Source organism: Falco rusticolus, chromosome 8 (genome assembly GCF_015220075.1).
Source record: "Falco rusticolus isolate bFalRus1 chromosome 8, bFalRus1.pri, whole genome shotgun sequence".
NCBI lineage: Eukaryota > Metazoa > Chordata > Aves > Falconiformes > Falconidae > Falco > Falco rusticolus.
In genome coordinates this window covers 51,145,053-51,169,608 of record NC_051194.1, presented here as the reverse complement: position 1 = coordinate 51,169,608, position 24,556 = coordinate 51,145,053, and the positions used below count along the sequence as shown (strand labels likewise).

The following is a 24,556-nucleotide window of genomic DNA, read 5'->3' as shown; positions in this document are numbered from 1 at the left end:
GAGGAGGATGGATTTGGACTGAACACTTTATTTGTACAATTCTAATATATAACCAGAGTTATCCTGGAAGAGAACCTGCCCTTGTTGAATCATTAACTTCACTTTTAAATAGTTCTACTTTTTCTTAATTCTCCAAGCTCTCTTCCACACCCCAAAACACAAAAATATACAAATAGCAACATTCCTACTGAAGCAATTCTTCTAAGAAGTGAGAAGGTTTTTCTATATGTCACCTTCAAATCTTTGAAAATGTTACATGACAAAGTTGGTAGTCATTGGAGAGAGTGTTACCTGCAAGCTCCATGGCAACTAGTGAAGATTAGCTTATAAAAATCACAGGGATGGGAAGAACAAGAGAAGAGTGGTAAAACAAGCTCCATCCTTGCTGTCCTCCTCCCTGTGTTTGTGTCTTTGTGGATCACTTCTTTGACCTCTTAACTGCAATTCTGTCACTTGCCAACCCAAAAAGAGGACATGAAAGAACCAAACAACATTCCTGTAAAAAGGAAAGATGAGGACGTCAGAGTCTTATCTAAACCACTTTCAGTTGGACCAGATCAGTCTCTGACCACAGACTATCAACTTTACACTATCATAAAAGGTGGTTTTGTTATATACTCAAAACAGTGGGCTGGTTACTATCCAAAATATTTAGTTTCTTGCTTAGTTCATACATTGAGAGTGAACAGTTGAATTCCTCCCTTAATAGACTACAGTTAGACATACAGCACAGTTCTTCAGAAAGAAATTGTTTCGCTCAGCTTCTCTTTTGCATTACCACTATCTCGTGGCGATTTAATGCAGAAAACTGCATGGATTTTGGGTGAAGAGAGTGCACTAAGTCAGTTTGTTTGTGTACATATGCAATGGACATTAACTGTAATTATGGTATCTTTGTAAATCTTTCTCAGCAAAGTATGAAGTCCTCTTGCATTACTACCAAGGCTGTCATCAAGGAAACAGGCAGCAGAACTATCCCACTATAAAAGAAGAACAGCTTAACTCAAAAATGTGTTCTTACAAAGCCAGGCTTCATGCAAGAGAATACATTCCTCTTCATAAACCGCACCAGACCCTTCCCATTTTATTTCCAGACACTATAACTTGCTCAACAGCCTGAACCTGAAAATGGCAACAGTTTCCCTCCATGTAGATATCCAACCCACAGTGACTTCCAGAAGAGCTGAAGGAAGTCCAGTTTACAGGATTAGAGGCAGCTCCATATGTGAGGAATCAGAAAAACAAACTCATGTTGGAAGACCACATTCCATATTGACACTCAGGACACCTGCTCAGATAACCTTTGCTTTTGCCTCATTTATCTCTTCTGCTGCTATGAGGTGGACTAATGTTTTGAAGTCTTCTGCAGTGTTGTGTGTGCCCTTTTAGCAAAGCTGGCTTTGAACTGGGGTTCAGTCCCTTGACAGGGACTCAGAATCTAGGAACAGGAAAAGTGGAGGCATAGAGGAAAAAAACAAAAGGCTTAATCTTTTTTTTTTTTCTTTTTTTTTTCTCTTGCCTAAAAGATGCGCACAAATGGAGCAAATCATGATTTGCACTAACATTCAACTCCAGCCCAAAGCTTACACCTCCACGCTGAAAGCGGAAGCTATTTATTCTGTGGTGAAAACATAACTCCTATGATGCCAAACAGTTACAAAGATAAGTAGGGTCAATTTTCTTAATGGGCATAGGATTCAGAAGAAATGACAGTTGCTTGCTAGGTCTTTGATTCAGATTCCTTTGAAGTCTAGTTGATTTTAATGGGCTTCAGATGAAAGTCCTGTGCAAATAATCATGGACATTTCTCACTGATTTAAAAAATGGACTTGTTTGGGGACTTCAGCAGATTTGTTCATAAGAGACAATACTTAAGTATGTACTTAACATTCAGCTTGCAAGCAGCACTGCTGAATGCAGAATAAAAGCCATTAGAGACATTATTCTGCCACCAATGCAAAAATATCTTGGGATGAGCGGTTAACTTCAACAAGCCTATTGCCCTCTTAGGCATAAATAATATCTCTCTCAGTAATAAAGTCTGTTCTTTGGTCAGGTTCTTACTGGCAGCTGCTTATCTTTCTAGCAAATGTGGAAGGCAGCTTAATCCATTTATTCCCTCCTTGAAAACTGTGTGCAAAAAGGCATGGGATGTTCCGGGGAGAGGAAAGGTCATAAACATATGGTACAAACATGCCATATGAAACCATGTGGTGTCCTTTCTTCCAAACAAGTCTACTTTTCCTTTCTTCCATACATTCTTCTTAGAGTTTCAGAGCATTTTTTTCAGCATTAGTTTAGCCTCTCAACTGCCCTGTGAGGCAAGCAAATATTATTTCCACTACTTAAAAGATTAAGAAAAAAGGGGGAAAAAGTGACTCCCCAAGGTGACATAGGAACACTGCTGCAGAGCCAGGAATAGAATTCAGATCTCCTGACTCCCTGTCTGGTGCTTCCTTAAATATATGACCATCTGCTCTCCTGCTGGAAGTATAGATACTATATGCTGACTCCAACAAGCTGGCTGCTAAGCCTGTTAGTTTATCCTCTTTTTATCCCATACTGATATCATCTCAAGCTAAGCTTTTGGCCTGGAGTCAAAGTGATTTCCAGTGTTTGAGTGATTCGACCTGCTTGTTATTGTTTTAACCTTGCACCACACATATGCTCAGTTATTTGTGACTTATCTGCATACAGTCTGTGTAGCAACAACTGCAAGCTAGAATTGATTTTTTTAAAGATTCCATACTGAAGCATATCACATGTTTTAAACAACTATCATCTAGCAGTGAGTTTGATCCTGGTAGGTGCCTGCACCCGGATTTCCTACTGAGCTGCATGTAACTTTCAAGGACAAAGAGCTTATTAAAAACGCAAAAATCTAACACACTTGTGTGTCTCCACAAACATCAGTTCATCATGTTAAGCTTTCCCAGTTCCACAGCTAAATCCCACGCTGACTCCATCTGAACTAAAAACCAAACTAGAACTAGATGGAATTCAACAAGATTGACGTTTTTTTAAATCATCACCTCGATTCTGAAAAAAACATCCTCCAGTAAATCTCCTCTCATTGCTGCAGAAAACTCACAGTATGTGTCCAAGACAGAATCATCACTCAGTAGGATCAATACAGTAGCATGCTGACTAATGTGCCTTAAATCCTAGTCTTCTGCTCCACTGAAGACGGTGGCTGGGTAATTCAGCTGTTTTACTGAAATATCCTTTGGTTATCACTGTAGCTTTACTTGGAGGAAGCACACAATGAATTGACAGTTCTGTTTCCCATTGACTTGTCATAGGAGATAGCTTATTCTGTATGCATTTTCTTTTTCTATGAGTGCTAAAAGATATTTCTGTCTTTCTGAGCAATTTTCAAAATACTCCAATTCATTCTACGATATTAAGTATATGGACTTAATTCTGTAGCATGTCAATATTCAGCAGTACATTGTGTGGTCCGCAATGTGAATCATTGCTCCCCTCAGTATACCAAGTCTTCATGTTTCACAGCTTTGTCAGAGAAAGGGTTTTCTGAAATTCTCTGGACTCCATTGTGATTTGACAGTGCTAACTGTTCTCAAGCTTCATTAGCTCCAGCAACAATTGTAGTGTAAGTGGGAATATACTGGAAGTTATGCTAAGTTATGACAATTCTCTCCTAGAGTCATTGTGCTGAGTTTTCCCTCTCTCTTTCTCTCAGGTTACACTGAAAACACCCCGTTAACCTTACATTTGAAATTTTAACATAATCTTAAACCAGAAAGAATTCCAGCCAACATACACTAGATTAGCATGACATTACTAGCAAATCTTAAAATTAGTTCCATTAAGCCAACCTTAAAAGTCCTTCAGATCACCCAGCTTTAGCTTGGTGGAACTAATTTGACAATTCGTACATGATCTGGTAATTTCAAGAGACACACATTTACAGATACTTTCAAAGGTTTCTCCATAGTTTTTACAGCATTTATACACATGTATACTGATGTATTTTGAGCCAAAACTGGAAATATCAGTGTGTTGTGTCAGTGTGGGAAATAGCACCTGCCTTTTTTCTACAAGTCCCGTAATGCAGTTTTTAGACAGCATTCTAAAGTACCCATTCAGTAAGCAGTTCCTTATGGAAGTGGGCTGAAGCAGGCTGACAAAATCTGTATTGGTTTAATTAGGCTGGCTTCCTCAGACACGATTTTCTTTAACCAGGAAAGGAGAATGTCATTAGTGTATTGTCTTTCCTTAATTAATTGCAGGTGGCCTGGGTGTTTATTTTTTCTTCATCCTTTAGACAGCAAAATGTCACTGCTAAGAAGCCTTGAGCCGGTCCTTTAATATACAGTCTGAATTTGAGAGGATATTTACTACCTGTTACTGAAAGGTAACAAACACTATTGGCTTAGTTCTAGGAGTTAAGGGTGATCACCTTTACAAGGAGTTGTGCCCCAAACCCTGCAGTAGTATACTAGTAGTATATTTCAGGTGCAACAGTAAACTTCTGAACCCAAAGTCCATAAACACAAGCTGGCTTAAAAATAGCATTATTTGTAGTTTGATCAAAGGCAAGATTTAATTTGCTGACAGTTTTTAATGTGCCTGAATCCACTGTCAGAAAGACCAGTTAGATTTTCACAGTCACCCTCTCCAGTCCTGAAAACTTTCCCTCATAAGAATACCTTCTGATGACATAATTAGAACTTATGGTTTCAAAGGTATTGCTCTGGGGGAAAAGGATTTTCCTAAGTGTTTGATGCTATATTGATGTTCTGAGTGGGCAAGTATTAGGCAAGAATTCTTGATTCTGTGAAGAAACAAAACTTCTTATAAACCTTTAGCTGTCAAAGCAATATGTTGTTTGTTTTAATTAGGCATTTTTAAAGATGTTATATAACATTAAAAGCCTATCTTGTATTTTAAAATAAAATAATTACCTTTGTAAGTAAATAAACTCATATTATTTTATTGCTACTAGCAGAACTGTAAAGGACAGCAAGCAGATAAGTCTTTATTATTGCTTAATGGTTAAAAAACAAGCTTACTGCACTGTATTCTAGCATAACCAACAATATTTTTAATGAATTCTATTACAAGCATTAAAATACTTCATGATTAGATGCAAATATGTTTGTATACGATTTCTTAGACCCAAACAATATACACTATATTAACTTTAACTTAAGTAATTAACTTTTGCAGCTATAAAACATGTTCATATTAAACTTTGGTCTCCATTCTATCAACAACGATACACATACTTTGCTTTCTGTTTAATACCAGCACTACTGAGCATAACAGTATTGCTTGCATTATGCATTTCTGTTTGTACATCTATGCAAGTTAGTCAGTACTCCAAACACCTCAACCAGCATGAGGATCTGTTAAAAATGGTTATGATGTCCCTGAGGAATCTCAGTGATTATTATATGAAACAAATAGTACCTGACAAAAGATCTCAAAGCAGATCTTGTCTGAGCCAAACAAGTCCATTCTATGTAACTTACACTCAGTAGCCAAATTTTTGGTGTATTTTTGCAAATGAACCTTAAAGAATTTATGAGCCAGTTTTGAAGTCTTCTCTGTACATATAGGTGTGTCATACAGTACAAACAGCTTGTATTTTGGTGTCTTGATTTTGTAAAAAGTCATTGCTACTAGTAGTATATTGGGAAGGGACTGGGTAGGATAACTTTGAAGTGCTTGCAGTAAGGCTATTGACCAGGCTTGCCTTGGTCACAATTTTGGGGTTCTTCAGCAAAGGGAGCTTCTATTACAATTAGCCAAGACTTTCTCCGCTCTCATGGCTGAAGTATTACCATTCCTTGTACAAGGAGCAGATCTGACACATCAGCCAGCTCTGTCTGAGAGAGCTTACAAATACAAGCAACTCAGCATGGGGACATCCCCATTATACAGACAGGGAACACAGACACGTGGCTGTACTGGGACTGCATCTGCTTCCAAGCAGGGAATTTCTTTGACTCATGGCACTACCAAGATGGGTGCGAACACCAGGACTCAGGGTGCACCATGGGGACTTCCTGAGTGACTTGCCAGTGAGCAGACAGATAAATGGTGGCAAGCAGAGAGCTGAACTCAAATTCCCCATGTCTCTGCTAATACCTTAGTGTCCAATCATCTTAGCCTCTGTTCGAAGAGTAGCTTTGGTACCCTCATTGTTGTTTGTTTTTTCCCTCCCTTCAAATACTGAGTTACTAGATTCAGCAAATGAGTATCAAACCTACCACAAGCAGTGTAAAGTCTGGAAAGTTTTCTTTTTATTCTGCATCAGCAGAAATCAAACCAACCTTCATCCTTCTCAGTACTACCTTTTGTGGGGAGTACTGCCTACTGAGAAGGAAGTCTTCTTGCTTGACATCAGTGAAGCATTCACCATTTTGTACTGTTCCTTGAGCATAGACTGATACAGAGCAAATCTCCAAACATACATGCACAAACATTTTTTTGCCTGCTTAACTTTTCTGGTGTCCATCATTTTCCTTACATTTATACAGAAGTGACCCAGACTGAAGATTCATTTAGAAAATGGTGTGACCTGGGACAAATTGTTCATTAGCAAAATGGAGCATATTCTAAAACAGCAGAGACAAATCCAGCAGCAGTCTTTGCCCTCTTCTTGCCTCATACACCACAGCTTACAAGGGATTTGTCTTCAGATTTTCCATAGAATTCTCAGTGTCAAGGAACTGTCCGTTGTTCTACTAAAGCTGATACCTAACTGCTGAGCCAACACAAAGGGCAAGTAACAACCCAGTATTGGTCTTCAGTATATATATTTTAAAATATTAAATAGTATTTTATGTCTCTCCTCCCTCCTTAGCTATTGTGTGCAATAATGTCTTAACATACAAATCTATAACCTCCTCCACAACAAGCTGCTGTATATTTCCTGAATCTCATCTCATCTGTGTCAGTAAACATCAACACTTTAGTGGCAATTCTTACCATTTACACCAGCCTCTTTGCAGTCAGAGTCCAATCCACCAGCTGTTCCCTACTGCTGAAGGATAAAACTGGACTCCGTAACAGTTCAAATTTTCTCCTTTGAAGTTGTGGAGCCTCAGCTGGCGTATATTGCTGTAATGCCCCTTTTTTTTTTTTAATTTTTTTAAATGACTTTAATTTAAACCAGTTGAATGAGCCACTCCTCCTTTCCCCACACTCCCCACACATTTCCCCACCTTTCTAAAGGGTGGTCAAGTATAGATGACATCTTATGTGCAGCAGAATCTGTACCATGAAAATCAAACAGGCAAATACCAAAAATTTAGCAAGTGCCCTTTGTGGATCGAACTGATAAGAGTAAACTATCGCACACACTTGGGAGTGACAAAGAGTGTACAGTAAATGGCCTCTCTCTGGAGGCATGGATAGAGTCCCTTACTTAATAGCAGTGAAAAGTGAAAAATTCTCCTGTTTACAAAAATTTGCATCTTGCTGCATAAAGCAAGAGCATATCTGGGTTTTGATGGGTGCCATGGCAACAATGTTACTGGTGTATAGCATAGGAGCATTTTTAGAGGGCGGGAATAGGATGAAACAAAAAGCTCACTGGTTATTTGTGGACACCAGGACTTTTGCTGCAGACCCAAAGACAGATTCTCCTTCTTCTTATTCCTGGGTGGCTATTTACAGTTACCACCACATTCATACTTTCACTTTATACTGCGATTGTCCAGAAATAATGAAAAAAAGGAAAAACCTGCTAAAACGAGAAGGACAGATCCTAAACATAGTTCAGAGTTCCGTTAGATTTGCATCACTTAAAAGAGAAGAACAATGCTACTAAAACCACTATGGTTACTAGCAAAGAGCAAAACTACAGGATTATGTGTTCAGTAAAACCTATTCTTAAATACCATAATTGCTTTAAAAATATGCATGTAGAGAACAACAGATAACCATGGCTCTGCTTTTGTTCTGAAATAACTAATTTCAGCAGATATTACCTAGGAGTGAATGCTCCACCTTTTTTGAAATCTACAAAACACCTGCAGTTCTTTTTTAATTTGTATATTCTAGTGTCACTAAAGAGGTATTGAAACTGGAACCTCATGCATGCAAGCTCATGTGCTCTGAGATTTGTGTGCAAAGAGAACAGCATTAACAAATGGCAATATGAAATAACACCTACTGCAATGACTGGGGGTGTGTGGGGTGGCGAGAATTAGAGGGAAGTCATAGTGTTTTCTTCTTCAGCAATTGCCCAGAGCCATATCTCTAGGTCACTGCATACAAAGCATTATCCAAACTCTTGCCTATGCACAAACAGTTGCAATACCTGAGAAACAGACTTTGATTCTTTAATTCCAAGCTCCAGTTTATTTCGATTCTGGTATCTTAACAAAAATCTTGTGCAGTGTACTTTTAGTCTCTCTTTTGTAGTCACTTTTGAACATCTTGGCCAATTTGAGAGCAAGGTGGAAGTTTTAAAGAGAGTTCCTGGGTGTATCTTGTGAATGAGTGGCTGGAATATTTCATACCCGGAGAAGGCTGGAGTTAGGGCTCAAAAGTATTTTTAGACATAAGCAAATCCAAGCAGGAGAGAACTACAGGCAATCAGGGTCTGCAAATCCAGCTGCTTACACTGTGTTTTTCCAAACATTCACTGTTCTCACTCTGCATTGCTTCACAAACTTTGTTTCATTTTTGCTCAGATGGTACTAGTTTATTTTCTGTTCACGCAAAAGCCTTCTTGACTCTTGCAGCCCACATCTTCTGCCTTCCTGTTTCTTGCTCTCATTTTAGATCTGTTCACACAAGAGCCTTCTTGACCCTTGCAGCCCACATCTTCTGCCTTCCCATTTCTTGCTCTCATTTTAGATCTGTTCACACATCCTGCAATGCTTAACATCATCCTTGGGCCAGTGAAATTTGCTATATAACTTACATTTGTAAATCCTTCTCACAGTGTTCGTGTGATACACAATTGATTGTGTGATACATGACAGTGATCTGAGTTTGTCACCCTTTTGTATGTTGATATCCTTCAGATGACCTGGACAATTAAAAGGATGAACAGTATATGCATTATTCTCAAGGAAAAATTTACTAGATAAGCCAACTTTATCATGGCATCTTACTGTTTTGTAATAAGATTTTATGAACCAAAAAATGTCTAACAGCAAGCTGCATGTAAAAACCAGGAATCATAAAAGGCAGTATCTGTTTCTTTAAGATTAGCAGGACAAACTTAAGTCCAGTATTGCATAGCTTAGAACGAAGAAAAGATTTGTATGACTCTGCGTTTCAGACTTCTTTGTGGCCCAGGAATAAAATATGCTGCCTTCATACAAGAATCTGGTCAAATATATGGTTGCTTTGCGCAGCTGGGTCCACTGTCTTTGAGTCATAGCTATGTAATTACTCTAAGATCTATACTTGTTTTATCTTCTTTAACAAGCCTTCAGTTCCTTGAAGATCCTCCCCTCCCTTAGCAATTTAGTTTACTTAATAGATTACTTATTTTCACTTTACACAGGGTTGAGAACCATGGCCTTGCTACAGATAGGGTAGATATACCTTTATTGAGTCAAACACCACAGCAAATGCCTGTGTTCCATCCATTAATAAGTTACATCCATAAGCTGTATGAAATAAAAGTCATATTCACCTTCCTGGTTCCTCACTCCTTGTTCAGAAAAAAATTCCAACTACTGCACTTACAAAGTGTTCCAAGTGTGAATAAAGGTTAGAAACACATGTTCTTGAGTCTGTAGGCAGACTGAAAATGCTAGAGAAAAGTGCTGCTTGCACTTGTTAGCTTCACTGGCAGGTCAGCTAAAAACACGTTCAGTATCTGTTTCACTTAAAAAGGGGGATTTTGCATCTTTTGCACTGAGCAATCCATGTGGTGACAAAACTCACAATTACAGGAGCAAAATTATTATTATTGATCTTCATTGGGAGTCTCCCACTAATTTTAATAAGCATGATTCAGGAGAGAGAGGAGAATGGTATTCTAAATACAGATTGTCATGCACAAAACAGGGGATTAGATCTCCCTTACTACATGAATCGGACACCTGAGAAACCTGGGTTTATTTCAGACATTGCAGCAGAGTAGCATTTCAACAGATGTAGATTTGAGAAATGCACAGTTCTGAAGTCTCTCTTGGCAGCAGCTACATATTGCTTGGAACTATGAATCAGTGTAGGTGACATAGTAACGACTTAAATTATTGAGTGTAAAGCAAGATATTTTAATAAGCAAGGTGATCATTATGGCAGCCTACTACACTTCCATACTGCTTGTAGAAGTTTCCACCTACTCATAAGGTGTTTAAAAAAAGAAAGAAGAGGTGGTGATCAGCTAATTTAATGTAACATACTATGCCATTTTTTTGCCTACCGGTGGCTAATTCTGTCCAGACTGCTGGCACACGAGAGGACAGTATACTTCCCTGCTTGCTGTTTTGTCCCTGAAGAGATGGGAGCTACGTTCTTGCTACAGAGGACCTGACTAAAAAGCTCGAAGCAGAGGAAGCAGGTCCCCAGCTCAGGCAAGAGCCACAACTGACACTGCATCGGCTTGATTTGCAGGGCTTCAGCTTTGAACAGCACCAAATACTTTCTCAAACACAGCTCTGAGCACTACCCGGCTCTCCAGCAGTAGTTCAGACCTCCTCCAGCACAGGCTGGGACTATGAGTCAGTCAGCCAACTCAGAATATCTGAATGGCTCTGACCAGTCTGCCTCACAGATGTAGTTGTACAATGCTTTCTTAAATCAGCAGATCCAAAAAGGGGGCACAACAAACTTCACATCAAGTCAAGCAGACGAACTCTGCTCTGGCTGTTAAGCTTTACAATTACATGAACTCTGTTTTTCTGCACGTGCTGTGTTTCAGACTGAAATGCTTAAAGGGTCTGCTTTTTACACCAGACTGCTCTGACAATGCTTCTTCGGTTGCAGTTTCCTTCATAAATGCACACCATATTCTATCTACACGTTCCGCAAGAAGTTGGGCAGTGAATTTTAAGCGCATTGTTTCTTTTCACCTTAACTCATCATTGTAATACCTTAAGCATGTGTCCATGCTACCTCTGAAAGACAAAGAACGTAGTGCTCATAGCTTATCAAGTGAAGCAAGGGCACCACGGTTAGGTAGCACACAGTCACTGTAGAAAGTATTCTGTTTCCCTTCATGCTGATTGGGCTGTGGCGATGGTACAGCAAAACTGTGACTGAAGATCTGATTATTGCACAGAAACAAGCAAGCTGTTGTTGGCAAACGTATGTATTTTGAGCATCCCAATGCTTTCACTAAGTACTTCAGCAACTCCAGCACAACAAATGGATTTTATGAGTAAATGTTACCAAGACCGGGAAAAGTCTACCAGTTCTCTCTGCTCCTTCAGCTCAAAGGCCCAAAGCTGCTTTGAAATTCTAGAACTTCACCAAGTTAATCAATTCCACCACTATATAACAGGCCAGTGGAGATGCATCACAGTATGCAGTGAACAAATCTGAGTATTGCAACACCTCTTTAAATAGCTGGCGAGACGCTAATATCAGAAACAGAGAGCAAGGGTCAGTTTATAAATACATGCCAGACCTGTGTTTTTGTAGTAAGAAGTCTCAAAATCTAGTACAGGAGCAGTGAAGCAAAAGGTTCAAAAGAAAAAGCATACAGCTAACAACCATTATTGGCCTGAACTTATGAAAACCGGGCGAGACTGATTTCTTCTCACATAACTTTGGATATTTTAATATACCCTTCAGCTGAGTTATTTAACTGCTTTACCATCTATAGTTCTGCATAAAGAACACAGGGGATGGTGGGGGGAATCCTTCTAGTGCATATTTGCAGGACAGATTCCAACAGCACTTTAAAGTCACTTCTTTTCCCTGTGAAAGTGAAGATAAAATTTCTTTTCCCTTCCTAAAGCGAAGATAAAATTAAGAAATTTCAAAAGCAATAGATGTCAGGATGCTTTTTGGATTAAGTAGTTCCTTCCACTACAGAAAACTCAGTCAAACACACATACACACACCCCTCAGCAGACATTGTTCACTATACAAACTTTTCTCAATCTGTAATACTTTGGAGTAGGCAGTTATGTATAAAACTGCTTATCTCTTCTGTTAAAACCTTACATTAATTACACAGCGAAAAAGAGAGAACAGGAGATCCAAAGTTGTTAGTTTATTTTAATTATTGTCCTGCACAGTCACTTCAGAAAAAGGGAAAGCATCTTCTGAATAAATTTTTCCTTTCAAAAACTCAACTGCATCTTCATTTGTCATTTCCTGAAACTTCTTGTTCAAGACCTGGAAGAAAGGAAAAGGAAAGGGTACATTAATTCTGTTGTCTTTAGCAAACTACTCTGTTCCACAAACCAAGTGCTCAGTGATGGGAAGGACATAGGGAGTCTCTGTATTTTGAAAACAAGTTGACTTAAATCATTCATTCTATAAATATCAGGGAAATAAGCCAAAGTCACATAGGTTTTTTAGCTACAAAGCAATTCAGTGGCTTGATTTTTTCTTTCCCCGCTGAACTATGATTATATTTATTTTGCTGATAATCGTAAGTGGTAGCTTGCCTTTCTCCCCAGTGACACCATTACTACCTTCTAAGTAGAGGTGATATACAATTACCACTCTGGAGAAGGCTCACCATTCCCTGCAAGGCCTGTTCTACCAAACATACTCATTACTGTGCAGGTAACAGGACCAAAACAAAGAGTAACAGGACTCTTCTTACCAGAATCACATGATAGCCCAGTCTATTTAGATGTCGCTTCTTCACTGCCAGCTTCCCTTGGGGGTGCGTTGTGCCCACACAGAAGGCAGACAGAGGAACAAAGAGAAAAGCCAATCTACAACCAAGAAAAGCAGGGAAGACTCCACTGTACAAATGCAGAATACGCGTTTTTAAGACTGATTCAATGATGTCCTTTAACACTGCAGAATATATAGCTGTCTTTCTGACAGGCAAAAACGTCAAGACTGCACAAATTTCATTATTCTTTTCCTTTTCCAGACTTAAGTAATTTACCCTCTCTTCCATGAGCTTCACACAAGTACCAGCATCTACCAATCAAACCAATACAGCAGAATTAAGCCCTTAGATCTCCGCTTCTCCCACAATGAGAAGGAAGCAGCTCATTCAAAACTCTACATTATTTTGACAGCTTCTGCATTTACTATGATCCTTTGCTAATATTCAGGATCAGCTACTTCCTGCCATAAAAACCTACTTGGAAGGGAGAGGAAAGCTGAATGCCTTGGAAGCCTGACAATGAGTTTCTGTTAAGACAATCACTAGTTCTCCTTTTCCCAAAAAGCAAACCATACAAAATACTTTGCTGTGCAGTGATCCAGCACACAAATGTTACATATTACCCAATTCTACTTAAGCATTACTTAAATGATATATGTCCCACTTCAGTAACTGAGAGGTCATTCTTCTACACAAGATTAAATTAATCACCTAAAATGTGGATATGATGATCATTTTTATTCAAATTATGTCTCAGCAGCTGAATTAATAGCCATAACATACCATTGAGATGCATATTTTAGAGACTTAAGAGAATAACTGAATGTTTAATTGGACACACAATACTTGGAATTTAAAAACCGTAACGTTGCAATTTTTTTGAAAGGATTTCAGTTGTACTTCAAAACCTGTACCCATTACAAAAGTATCAGATTACTGTGACATTTCCTGACTCTTTCTCTGAAATGTTAAGTTTTAGCCTCTGTTAGAAGAAGGTAGTCAGCTGCATGAGGTGTTGCTCTGAAATGGCATGGCCATTTTTGTATACTGCAGTGATTACAAATAACAAGTCAGTTATCTACTTTGCTTCTGCAAATCAGTGAACCAAAGTAGTAACTGGATGGAGTATATACAAGTAAAACTACCCTGCTAGAAAAAATACACAGTCAAAAAAGACACCTTTGAACCCTTGAGTCAGCATGATCATCTGTTGCAGCTATTGGGAGCACTTTCTTTCTGTCTGAATCCATTCTGATTTCAAAATCTGAAACAAAATAACAAAATACTTAATACTGCAAGAGGATTATTTTCAACTGCTTTAAAATGAACACCTCATTTGCAAAAGTTAACAGACACTGTCACTGCTCTGTTTCTAATTGCTGTTCTCTAATAATTTACATATTATTGATGGCATTATTGATGGCCTCCCTGCAACAAATATAAACACCTATAGTCTGCACAACTCCAGAAAAAAAACATTTATTTTTGGAAACTGCAGATGTAACTTTATGGGAATGAAATCATCATTTCAAGAAACTAGTCTTGATCACAGTCTGCCCTACCTACTCAGATCTCCCCGTAGTATGATTCCTCATTAGAAGTATTTGGGAAGAAAAGTATTACAAATAAAAGAAAAATCTGTAATCTGGGTAGCTGGCAAAAAAATAAGTAATATAAAAATAGAAAAGAAAGCAAGTGTTACGAAATGATCACCTGTGAAAGGTTATATCCCATTTAATAAATGAAAGCAGAACCCAAACCTTAGCCAGAATTTCAGAGAAGAAACAAGTCAGAGAACAAAAGCAGGCTGCTGTTTGGCTTCATTTCTAATGTGACTTTGTACTAACATGTCGAGTCTCTCAAACACAGCTGGCCATATTGCAATTATGTACAATTAACATCTGCTTGCTGTTGCTTAACAAAAAGTCCAAAGCAATTTTGTAAATAAGAGCAATCATAAATTTTTAGTAAATTGACTTAAATACTTTAACAGAAGCATCCCAGAAAGTAGATTCACCAATCAAGGGCATCATTTGTTAAACGACTGTCTTCAAAGTGTTACACTTTTAATCACTTGCACCCTACACAAATTTATTATCACCTTATTATTTTGGGGATTATAAATCTACATTTAAAAGAATATGACAGTAATTTGGCTTCATACCAATATGATATTTATATGGCAGGTGAACATTTTGCTGAAACATGTTCTCATCTCCCAGAAGTTCTATCAGTGCCTCCCGAGCCTTTCTGAGATTAAAAGATACCAATGAGGGGAAATTATCAGTCAGCACAAATGCAGGCTTTGTGAAGGAAGGGCTATCAAGTTCCATACATGCTTTCACACAGCGAAGCATCACTTCCTTTTGTTCTTTGTAAAGATCATCTGAAAAAGACACAAAAAAAATATTACATCCGATGTAGCATCTCAGATTTTTTATTATCATTTATAGTCTGTTCTGGCAGAGGAAATGAATTGCAATATAGGAATCAAAACCCAGTATTTTTTTTCACTGAATATTATTGAGTATCTTCAATATATTGTTAAATATACACCATTAATTCTCTAATTATAATAATAAAGTCCATGGCTGGGACCTGCCCATTCATCCAGTCTTTCTCTCTACTGTACACAGCTCTGCGCATGAAAACCATTTATAAAATCCAGACCACTAGAAACCTATTTATAAAACAAAGAAGAGATATCAGACTTGGCCTGTCTGTACTATACTCTGTTTGAAACTGTACTTTAAGATTACTAAACTGCGCTGACTCTAAGCAGTTACAGCTTTACAGCTTTCAGGCTCAGTCACAGCAGGCTCACAGCAAGACAGTGTTTTACTGTAAACTGGATTTCTGCTCCACTGAACTACTCTACTGGTTGTACAGAATTGTAATGTGGAAACCGAATTCTACTACAAGTTCTTCACTGTAACTCAGAGCAGTCAAAAAAACCCCAACCCTTTTACTCTAGTGATTCCAGGTACTGTTGGTTCACAAAGGTTAGGACTTCCTTTGTTTTTAAAAATGCCTGAACATCTGGCTCTTACATTTCTACCATTTCCACAAATCTCATATCCACCTCTCTCCATGTGCACATCTACTATTAAACTGTTGCTATCATGGGTCTCAAGACAATAAGCCTGATGCCCTAGTGCAGAAACAGATCACTTAGATCACCATAACTATGTTAGTTTAGTCTTGAGGACTTCAAATTTAGTATTAATCATGTTTGCATTCTTCAATTTCTAAACTTTAACACAATTACAATAACTAACGTACAGAGGCAGACTATCACTTTTAAAACAAGAACATGACAAAATAATGCCTGACCTGACAGTATAAGTTCACCCCTGTTGTCCTTTTGCAGCAGCTTATCAAGTGCACGATGAGGAAGATATCCCAAGATGCAAAGTGAATACACTGCCTTCAGCAGTTCTGTGTTGGAAATCTGAGGGAGGTATTTATTCAAGCAGCTATGAAGAGTCTCAAAAAACCTTTTCCAAAAGGAGAAGAAAAGTATCTTAATACACAAATAAGGCTATATAAAAAACAGATTTCAAACAAAAATGCAAGGCAGAAATCTTTATTGTCTTGTATAATCATAAATTCTGTAATGTCTTTGAGGATACAGCTACTATCAACAGATTTAGTAACCTGGTCAGACTAGAACCAAGGTCTCCATTTTCGATTACAAAGAAAAATTTCTATGTAGAAAAAACATGAAAAGGCACAGCAAATCTGCCTTACAGATTACTAAACCAAGATGATGATCTCTTTCACAACTGAAATCAAATACTTTGGTCAAATCTAACGACTACATGAAGAGAATGTATTACCAGGCATTCTAAGATAAAACCTACAGATGCTTTTGGCTTCTGGGAACATAGTTGAGTCGTGAATACACTCGAAGAACAATCAAAAGGTTTTTCAAGTTGAGAAATTCAGGATCTTCTGTCACCTTCTCCGCAAAAATACCCATCAGTTCACTAGGCTGAAAGCCAAGTGTCTCAAAGGCAGAAAGAAGAAGGATAATCTAAAAGAAAAGACAGTTTTATAAAGTCCAGAAAGCCAGTGAAGTGGATCCTACCTGTTGATTTCATAAAAGACATTTTTAATGAAAGAAAATTTTTCAAACTGTAACAGCCCATTTATTTCTTATTGCTGTATTTATCAATAAATATAAAAGCATTTCAAAAATTCAATGATATCAGCTTCATCAGATTGGTATTCCTAAAAAAAATCTGTTCTGCAAAGTTCAAACACAAACATGAAAGGTAAGATGGAAAGTACCCAATGATATTCTGCTAGTAGCACTACAAATTATTTGGTCTCAAACTCACCTGTCTTTTGTCCCAAAGGCAGGCAGCAGAAGTAACATAGTCTGCTAATGCTGAGAACAGTTTTACATTACGGTACTGGAGACTGCTGCAACCTTCCAGAATGAGAATTAACTGCCAAAACGGAATATCATGGACATTCTCTGTAACAGAAGAGCATAAAATGGACAAATGATACAAAGCAATGGGAGTTGTAGGTTGGAGACATTGTGGGAACAGTTTGGCTAAGGGATGGAGGAGCAGAGAAAAAAAAATCAGAAAAGGAACTGCAGAACAGACTGAGAATAGTTGGGCAAAGTCAGCTGAGGTAGAACACACTTAGAAACAAAGGCAGAGGAAACCAAGTGAGCCAGGATCAGGTTAGAAGGGATGAATCAGCAAAAGGGGGCAAATTAACAGAAGCAGCAAGAAGATTGTGTTCTCAGATTCTTGATTTTAAGGACCTCCCTCCACTCAGCATGGAAACCCTGAAACTGGTCCCTTTAGTACTGATTGAGCCTTTGGGCTGTCCACCATGTCAGCTGAGGGAGTAACAGAAAGGTGGATTCTAAAGCTGCTGATAAATCAGAAACAAGCACATGACAAAATTTACATTTTTCCCCCATTTCATTTTACAAAATGGAAAGAAGCCACGAACATGAATCTATGTCTAAAAGGCACTAAAGCATTACTGTATACCAAACTGGAAAACATGGAACCATAACACAACCTCTCGGCATATGAATGTGATGCCGATGAAGCACCAGGTGACAACAGACTTCTGCAAAAGACTGCTGCTTCATTTACTACACAAGACAGACCTACTCTTGAGATGAAAAAGATTAAGTACTGAAGAACAATGCTCTCTCCCGAACATTGCACTGTTTGCTGCAATGAGGGGCATACATGTCATAAAAGACAGTGACTGCAAGAGAACACAACAGTTACAGCAGCAAGAGCAGCAGCCATCAAAACTAGACTTTATCTTTCCCTCTGACAGAGGACTCAAGAGGATAGCAGGAGAATAACTGAATTTAACTCCTCTAAGTTGTGCTTAGTGACTTTCTAGGCTCAGCATAAATGCTGTTACTTCATTTCTTCAAGTGCAGAGTGCTGACAACTGCAATTGAAGCCAGTGAGATCTGTGCATCACAAAGTGACTTGTAATGCTAGGTACTCTTAAAGAAGGCAGGCTAACAGAATCTCGTATTACTGGACACTTTGACCTTAACCTATCTCTTCTGCATAATCAGGAAATGAATACCACCACTACTGGGTCACTCGTTTGCTGCTGCAAAAAATTAACTCAATTAGTATCTATGAAGTACACAGTTAATACAATTCTGGTCAGGTCCCCAGATACAGGAGAGGGGGCTACTTTCTTGAGAGACCCATCAACAGCATAGGACCTGGAAAACCTGATGGAGAATTCCTTTGCCCCATGGGCCTCAAAGCATGGCCCTCCCTCTTCTTTCTATTCCATGTCCAGCCTCTGATAGGGGTCACTTCTGCCCAGAAATTAATCACTCTGTCCCCAGAGCATCATTTGCATGATGTCTGGCATATAAGTCCTGAGAATATGCACTAAAAAATGCAGAAAGAACTATTGAGTAGTTCCTCACTCCGTATATCCATCTAGCCTACATACTAAGTGTGGTGAAAGTCGTATGGGAGAAGCCAGTATGTGTAATTAAAGACTGTGTCCTAACACATATGAGCAACCACGACAAATAAAGGCTGTACAAGCAACCCAAACACTCCTGGTTCATTTATGTTAAGAATGCTATTTTGCTATCTTAATGTTTTTTAGACACAAATTCAAATGTCTTTTAAGTGTGAATCAATACATACTGACCACATATACTTAAGAAATGTATTGTAAAGGTATGGGGAGAGGTGAAACCATTAGCGTTCATTTAATTTTTTTCTAGGCTACAGCACTAAGTCAGTTATTAAGCAGCATTCAATAATTAAATCCAGTTTATAAGGGAAACACTATGTTCCCTTTCGTTTATCAACTAATCACACTAAGCCACCAATCCATCCTGCGAAGTGTACACATCTAATGCAGATTTGTTTTAGAAGTTTATCTGAAATCTATTTTTTCTTGCTAGAATTCAATTCTTTTTCCTAAATTCTGCATACAGAAAAATGAAAATACATGTAATTCAGGTGAATGTTAAGAAGGGCAGACGACAAGAGCTATTTGCTTTCATTACTAATCAGTAATTTTCTGTCTTGTTGATTGTCAAATGGTTCCACATTACTATAATATCCTGTAAAACAAAGATGTTTCCTGAGTTTTAAAGGAAATCAGAAAAGGGAGATGAGACAATAATTAGGAAGAATTTGGTATAAGGAAGGGAAATTTAATAAACTTTTTTTTTTTTTCTTACCCTGGATCTTTTTACTGCAGGCATTCAGGATTGGAATGGAACAATAATTCATTGCAACAAGAGCCAAAAACACACGCAGAGCATTCGGGGAAGTCAGATGGTCTCTCTCTTTCAAAACTGCCATCTAAAGTGAATTAAGAGTTTATAAAATGCTTCATTCTTCAGGTATGTTATCAGTGCTTTCTGATGAAGGCATTTTCACCAAAACTTTCCCAAACTCCTCAGCCTGTTTAGACTTATATGAAAGAAACCAAGCAACAAACGGCAAAAGCAAAGTAACTACTCTGAATTTAATATACAATTATAGCAGATCAAGTATTCTAGAGCTGTGTCACTATACAAATTACCAGCAATTTGCCTTTATATTTTTTTTTAAAGAAGTCTCAGTAAAGCTCATTTGCAAATGCTGTGAATATGTATCCTCTACCAATTCTTAAAAAAATAGCAGAAATATAATTAGCACAGCTGACTTATTTAATAGTACTCCAAGTATTGTTTTGGATGCATGCAAAAGCTGTAAGCCTTCAAAGTGATCCAATAGCACACTGAATGGTGTATCTTTAATACAAACACTCAGCTATAAACGTGGGCTGAGGCACAGCAGGTCAGCTGTGATGCCACAAAGAGACTTCATTTATCAAAGCAGTAATTAGATTGATATAAATTACATTAAAAATGAGACTACAAAGCACAGCGACTATTAAAATACAATATTCTTACTGCATGCATATCAGAAGTTAAATACAAAATGTATCTACACCAGAAACTACACAATATTAAAAATATTAAAAATAGCACCATGTAGGCTCGGAAAAATTAAGAGCTCCCTTCAGTTAACATGTGGAAACGTTACTTTCCTCTCAGTTCCATATTGCACCACATCTTCAGATTTTAGGATTTACTTACATCTAACACACTGCATGAGCTCCCTGCACTGCTTTATTCTCGCCCAGTTTTCCCATCAGTGTTATCTTCCCTCACTTCCTCATGAATGCTACTACAAATTCTGACCTCACAGCTCTTCAGCTATATGATTAAAAATCACAAGGAGGCCCTGTTTGACAGAAGGTTTCAAATTGTCTTTAAATCAGGGGTTGAAACCCAGTACACCCTGTCATAAAACCCACAGCCTGCTCCCAGACACTGTATCTCTCAGGGGACCTTTCAGATACACAGGAAGATAAGGCCATGAGCTAGGCGAGTTCTCCTGGCACCTCGTTCTCAGTGGTCTAGCCCTGTACCACTACTGGACACAGCCCCATCATGATCTGGTTTTCTGTCTTGTCTTCCAGCCACAAGCTGGGCAAGGGAATCAGGGCACAGCCTCTAAGTGCTTCTATGAAATACCATGTGGCCAACCAAAACAAGAGGTGAGGGCACTGCTATTCCTTTTGTACCATGTCCATTGCTTTCTGCCCCCTTTCATGGTGAGATATTCCCAGCCTCCAAATTTATGTTCTTCCTACAGATATAGCTGGAATATGATTCACTTTATTATACTTTCTTCCCGAGTGTCTGGAAAGAACCATACACAATTTATAAACAACGCAAGAGCACAGGCTTTGTTGAAGTAAAAATGAGCCTCCAACTAAATTTACCTCTAATTTCTTTTTCAGGAAGACTGGAGCATCTTTTCCCATGCATTTCATCAGGTTTTGCAGTATAAAGATGTCTCTGATACTCGGAATGCGCTGCTCCACTAGCAATCTGATGAAGAAACACACACAAGGCCTTGAGCTACAGAGAGTAACTTTAATAGACCTTTCCTCATTTCAGCAGAAACAAGTAGGTACCCTCATTTTCCCTCACTGATATACTCCTAATGTAAAGCTGTAATTCTCTGCTCCTCACCCACCTCCTTTTTTGCAACATTGGCATAACTCTACATGATATACCTGCAGCACAGATATTTTGCACATGGAAATAATTACATGCTTTCTTAATGTTATCCTGATAGACGCATGTTGTCACCAATATATTAAGAGCAGGGGCACTTGACCAGACTGCACATGTGACTGTGCAGATGTGAGTGCTGTTAAGCCTCAAGGAATTAACACTCTTCTGCAGAAAAAAAAGAGATTGCACATTTTTACCATAAAATCATCTATGTCTAGGCAAGTTCTGAAACCATTAGGAAACTTGGAGACAGATACTGACAACAACTTGGTGTAAGTGAGGACAAAAACCAAACAAGCAGTGCTGTGGGCTGCAGGAACAGAAGGGGATATTGTAACATAGAGGGATCATAAGCACAAGATGGAGTTCTGCATTCCCAGCACCTCCTTTTCTGGCTCAGAAGGAGGTATTGTAATTGTTTTGTCTGAAACACCCTTAAATATACCTGCACAACTACAAAAATTTGAATTGTCGCTTTCTAAGGCACTGCTCTGAAATTCATCCCTGCAGATACAGCTTCCTACAAATGGGCAAAAGCTCTAGACATCAAGACAGAAAGAGCTGTAGGTGGATCTCCTGCTTTCCACCAATGTACAAGAATGTACCAGCAGAAACTAGTTTTTGTGTAACTAACACACCCACCTTCTCAAAACTGGACCTGACACAGGACCAAAAGTACTAATCCAAGGCAAGTTTTGTGACAGCCTTAGTAAAAAAAAAAAATCTCATGGGAGCAAGGAGATTGCTTACCCACATAAATCTCATTGGCACAGAAAAAAATCACTACAGCCAAAGAAGTTATTCTGATAAACCACTACACACAAGGCCTTGCTGGATGCACAGATAAAATCTAAACTTAATTTTTACTTACTAAATTAAAAGAAAATACTTCCTGGCTGTTAAACAGCATTTTTCATGATAAATCAAAATACTTCACAAAGTAAACTAGTCTCATTACCTTCTTTTTACACACTGATAAAACAAGAGGCATAGATATGTGAAGTGACTTGATCAACACCACAAAAAAAACAGAGTGGTGGAGCTGCAGTGAGAATATGAACCTCCTGCAGAGCAGTCTAGCACCCCATGCCATCGGAGGCCTTTCTGCTTGAAACTGCAAAACAATGTCTAAAATCCCTGTCTTGTACAGCTGTTAACTCATGTGATCATTTAAGTCCTAAAACCACAGCATGTCTTATGTGTGGACATCCACTCCATGACTTCTAAAAGACATATATTCAAACAACATTTAAATATGACACATGTGAAAGAGGTTTTTCTCACTGTAATCCAGCTTGAAGAGCGCTCACATTCTTGTCTTTATCCAGCCCTGCTAAAGCAGTTGCCAAAACTGAGATACATCGGTTATCAAGTTGATTGAGCTTCTCCTGTTAAAAAGTTTTCAGTGTCAGATAACTTCAAACCAGTAAAAGTTTCAGGAAAGAAAAACTACTCAGTCTTAATCTGTACCTGCTGCCTTTTCTTTCCCTCCAGAAGTCAATTCATAAGCTCTAATTCCACAGTGACCTCCATGGTCTCACATCAGTCAAATTTAGTTGATTTGAAAAGGGTAATGATTTCTGAGACTTCTATTAAATCTGTCTGAAATCAGGCAGTGGTTTCAAAAATGAAGGAAATTAGAAGTACACACAAATTAACTATGGGAGCCCAGTTTCCACAGAAAATGAGACTAAACCAGGGACATAACACAAAACTCTCTCTGATGCTACACAGCTTCCCAGAATTAGCCTCAAGGTTTCAGCCCAAACTCAGGAGAAGAAGGATCCTGATACTTACTTGGCACACTCTCAGCAAAGTCTGGACTAGGAGAGTGTTCTGAGGAACACCGAGGTTCACCATGGCATGCAGACTGAACACCAGATCGCCCCGTGTCATCCTTCTGGAGTCCCGCAGCAGCTGCTGACAAAGCTTGACAAATGCTGGGTGCTCAAAGATCAGCTGCTTTTCATAACGCTGCTGGTCTTCGGACAGGTTTTTAAAGAGCCTCCATACCGTAGTTAAACAGCTTGTAAAGTGCTTAGTGGAAACAGCAGACTCTGAAGCCAAGTCCAGTGCATCACAAGGACAGGTACATTTCCGGAGACTATTAAAAAACTGTTCGCTATGATCCATTACATGCTTCACTTTGAAGCTCCCAGAATCATCCAGCTTTTCAAGTTCCAAGGAGCACTGGGGAGCCTGCTGACTCACCAAAACCTCCGTACTTTTCTCTGGCTGTATTTTAGCACCTGTGCTAAAAACATCTGTCTTTTGAGATACAAATCGAAGAGATGATCCATGCAGAGAAGGAAAAATACTTAACCATAAAGTGTGTTTTCTTGTTGTGGCTGAAGATTTGGGAGCGAGCACAGAATTGCACCTATGTATGCATCTAACAGTATTTAACAAATAACTTATTTTATTATTCATTTTTGCTAGCATCTCATGAGTACATTTGAAATGCCAATTCGAAGTAAGGGATCTGATGAAATTCTACTAGTGGAAACAGTCCTGGAGAAATTGCAGAAGAGCACTTATCTGCAAAAACAATTGAAAATTATGGATTAGTTACTGGACTTACCATTCCTAAAGTTTCAATTCCATATCTATGCACATCTTTTACAGGAGTGGGGAAAAACACTTCGGGAAAAGATCCCTGGAAAAGGGTTTGCAGAGGGACTTCAACTGGGCCTCCTACGTTTTAGTCAAGTCAGCAGAAGGCGAACTCATCCTGGGTGTCAGCCCTTCGCTGTTCTAACCACGACACGTGCCGAGGGAGAGCCCTTTCCTCACCCACCTTCCACCGAGCAGACGCGCCCCCCGCCACGGCTCCGGAGGCTCGGGGCCACCCCCAGCTCCGGCGGACGGAGTCCCGCCCGGCCCGCCCCAGCCGCCCCGCCGCTGCCCCAGGGCCGCCCGGCCGGGGCAAGGCCTCTGGCTTGCGGGCTCGCTTCCTGCAGGCGCCGGAAGGCTGCCCGGGGGCACGGTGCCGGGGGCACGGTGCCGGCGGCGCAGGCCCGGCGCCTTTCGGCGGCTTCGCACGGGCTGGGGACGCCGGCCGCGAGGGCGGGCGACACCGGGGCTGGCCGCCACCCGCCGCAACCCCGCCGCCCGGCAGCCGCTACCTGGCACGCCGCGGCGCCATAACGGCCCGGCTCCCCCGCCCCGCGCGCTCCCGGCGGGCCTCGCGAGAGGGACGGCGC

At 39.3% G+C, this 24,556-nt stretch overlaps 1 protein-coding gene across 2 annotated transcripts; it reads right to left on the bottom strand.

Annotated features, from left to right (window-relative positions):
• Nucleotides 1-12,016: 12,016 nt before the first annotated feature.
• On the bottom strand, nucleotides 12,017-24,542 carry FASTKD2 (FAST kinase domains 2). 2 transcript variants are annotated; one of them, XM_037397503.1, is made up of 12 exons: nucleotides 24,151-24,447; nucleotides 23,151-23,891; nucleotides 22,638-22,741; nucleotides 21,056-21,164; nucleotides 19,458-19,581; nucleotides 17,086-17,225; nucleotides 16,606-16,778; nucleotides 16,076-16,239; nucleotides 14,907-15,128; nucleotides 13,922-14,006; nucleotides 12,725-12,839; nucleotides 12,017-12,288 (listed from the first exon to the last, which is right to left on the bottom strand). In XM_037397503.1, the coding sequence occupies exons 2-12, from the start codon at nucleotides 23,793-23,795 to the stop codon at nucleotides 12,169-12,171; spliced, it is 2,001 nt and encodes a 666-aa protein (XP_037253400.1). In that variant the 5' UTR covers nucleotides 23,796-23,891; nucleotides 24,151-24,447; the 3' UTR covers nucleotides 12,017-12,168. The 2 variants fall into 2 exon arrangements, with proteins under 2 accessions (XP_037253400.1, XP_037253401.1); XM_037397504.1 differs by lacking the exon at nucleotides 24,151-24,447 and adding an exon at nucleotides 24,479-24,542 and having other exon boundaries at nucleotides 12,169-12,288.
• Between the last annotated feature and the right edge of the window lie 14 nt (nucleotides 24,543-24,556).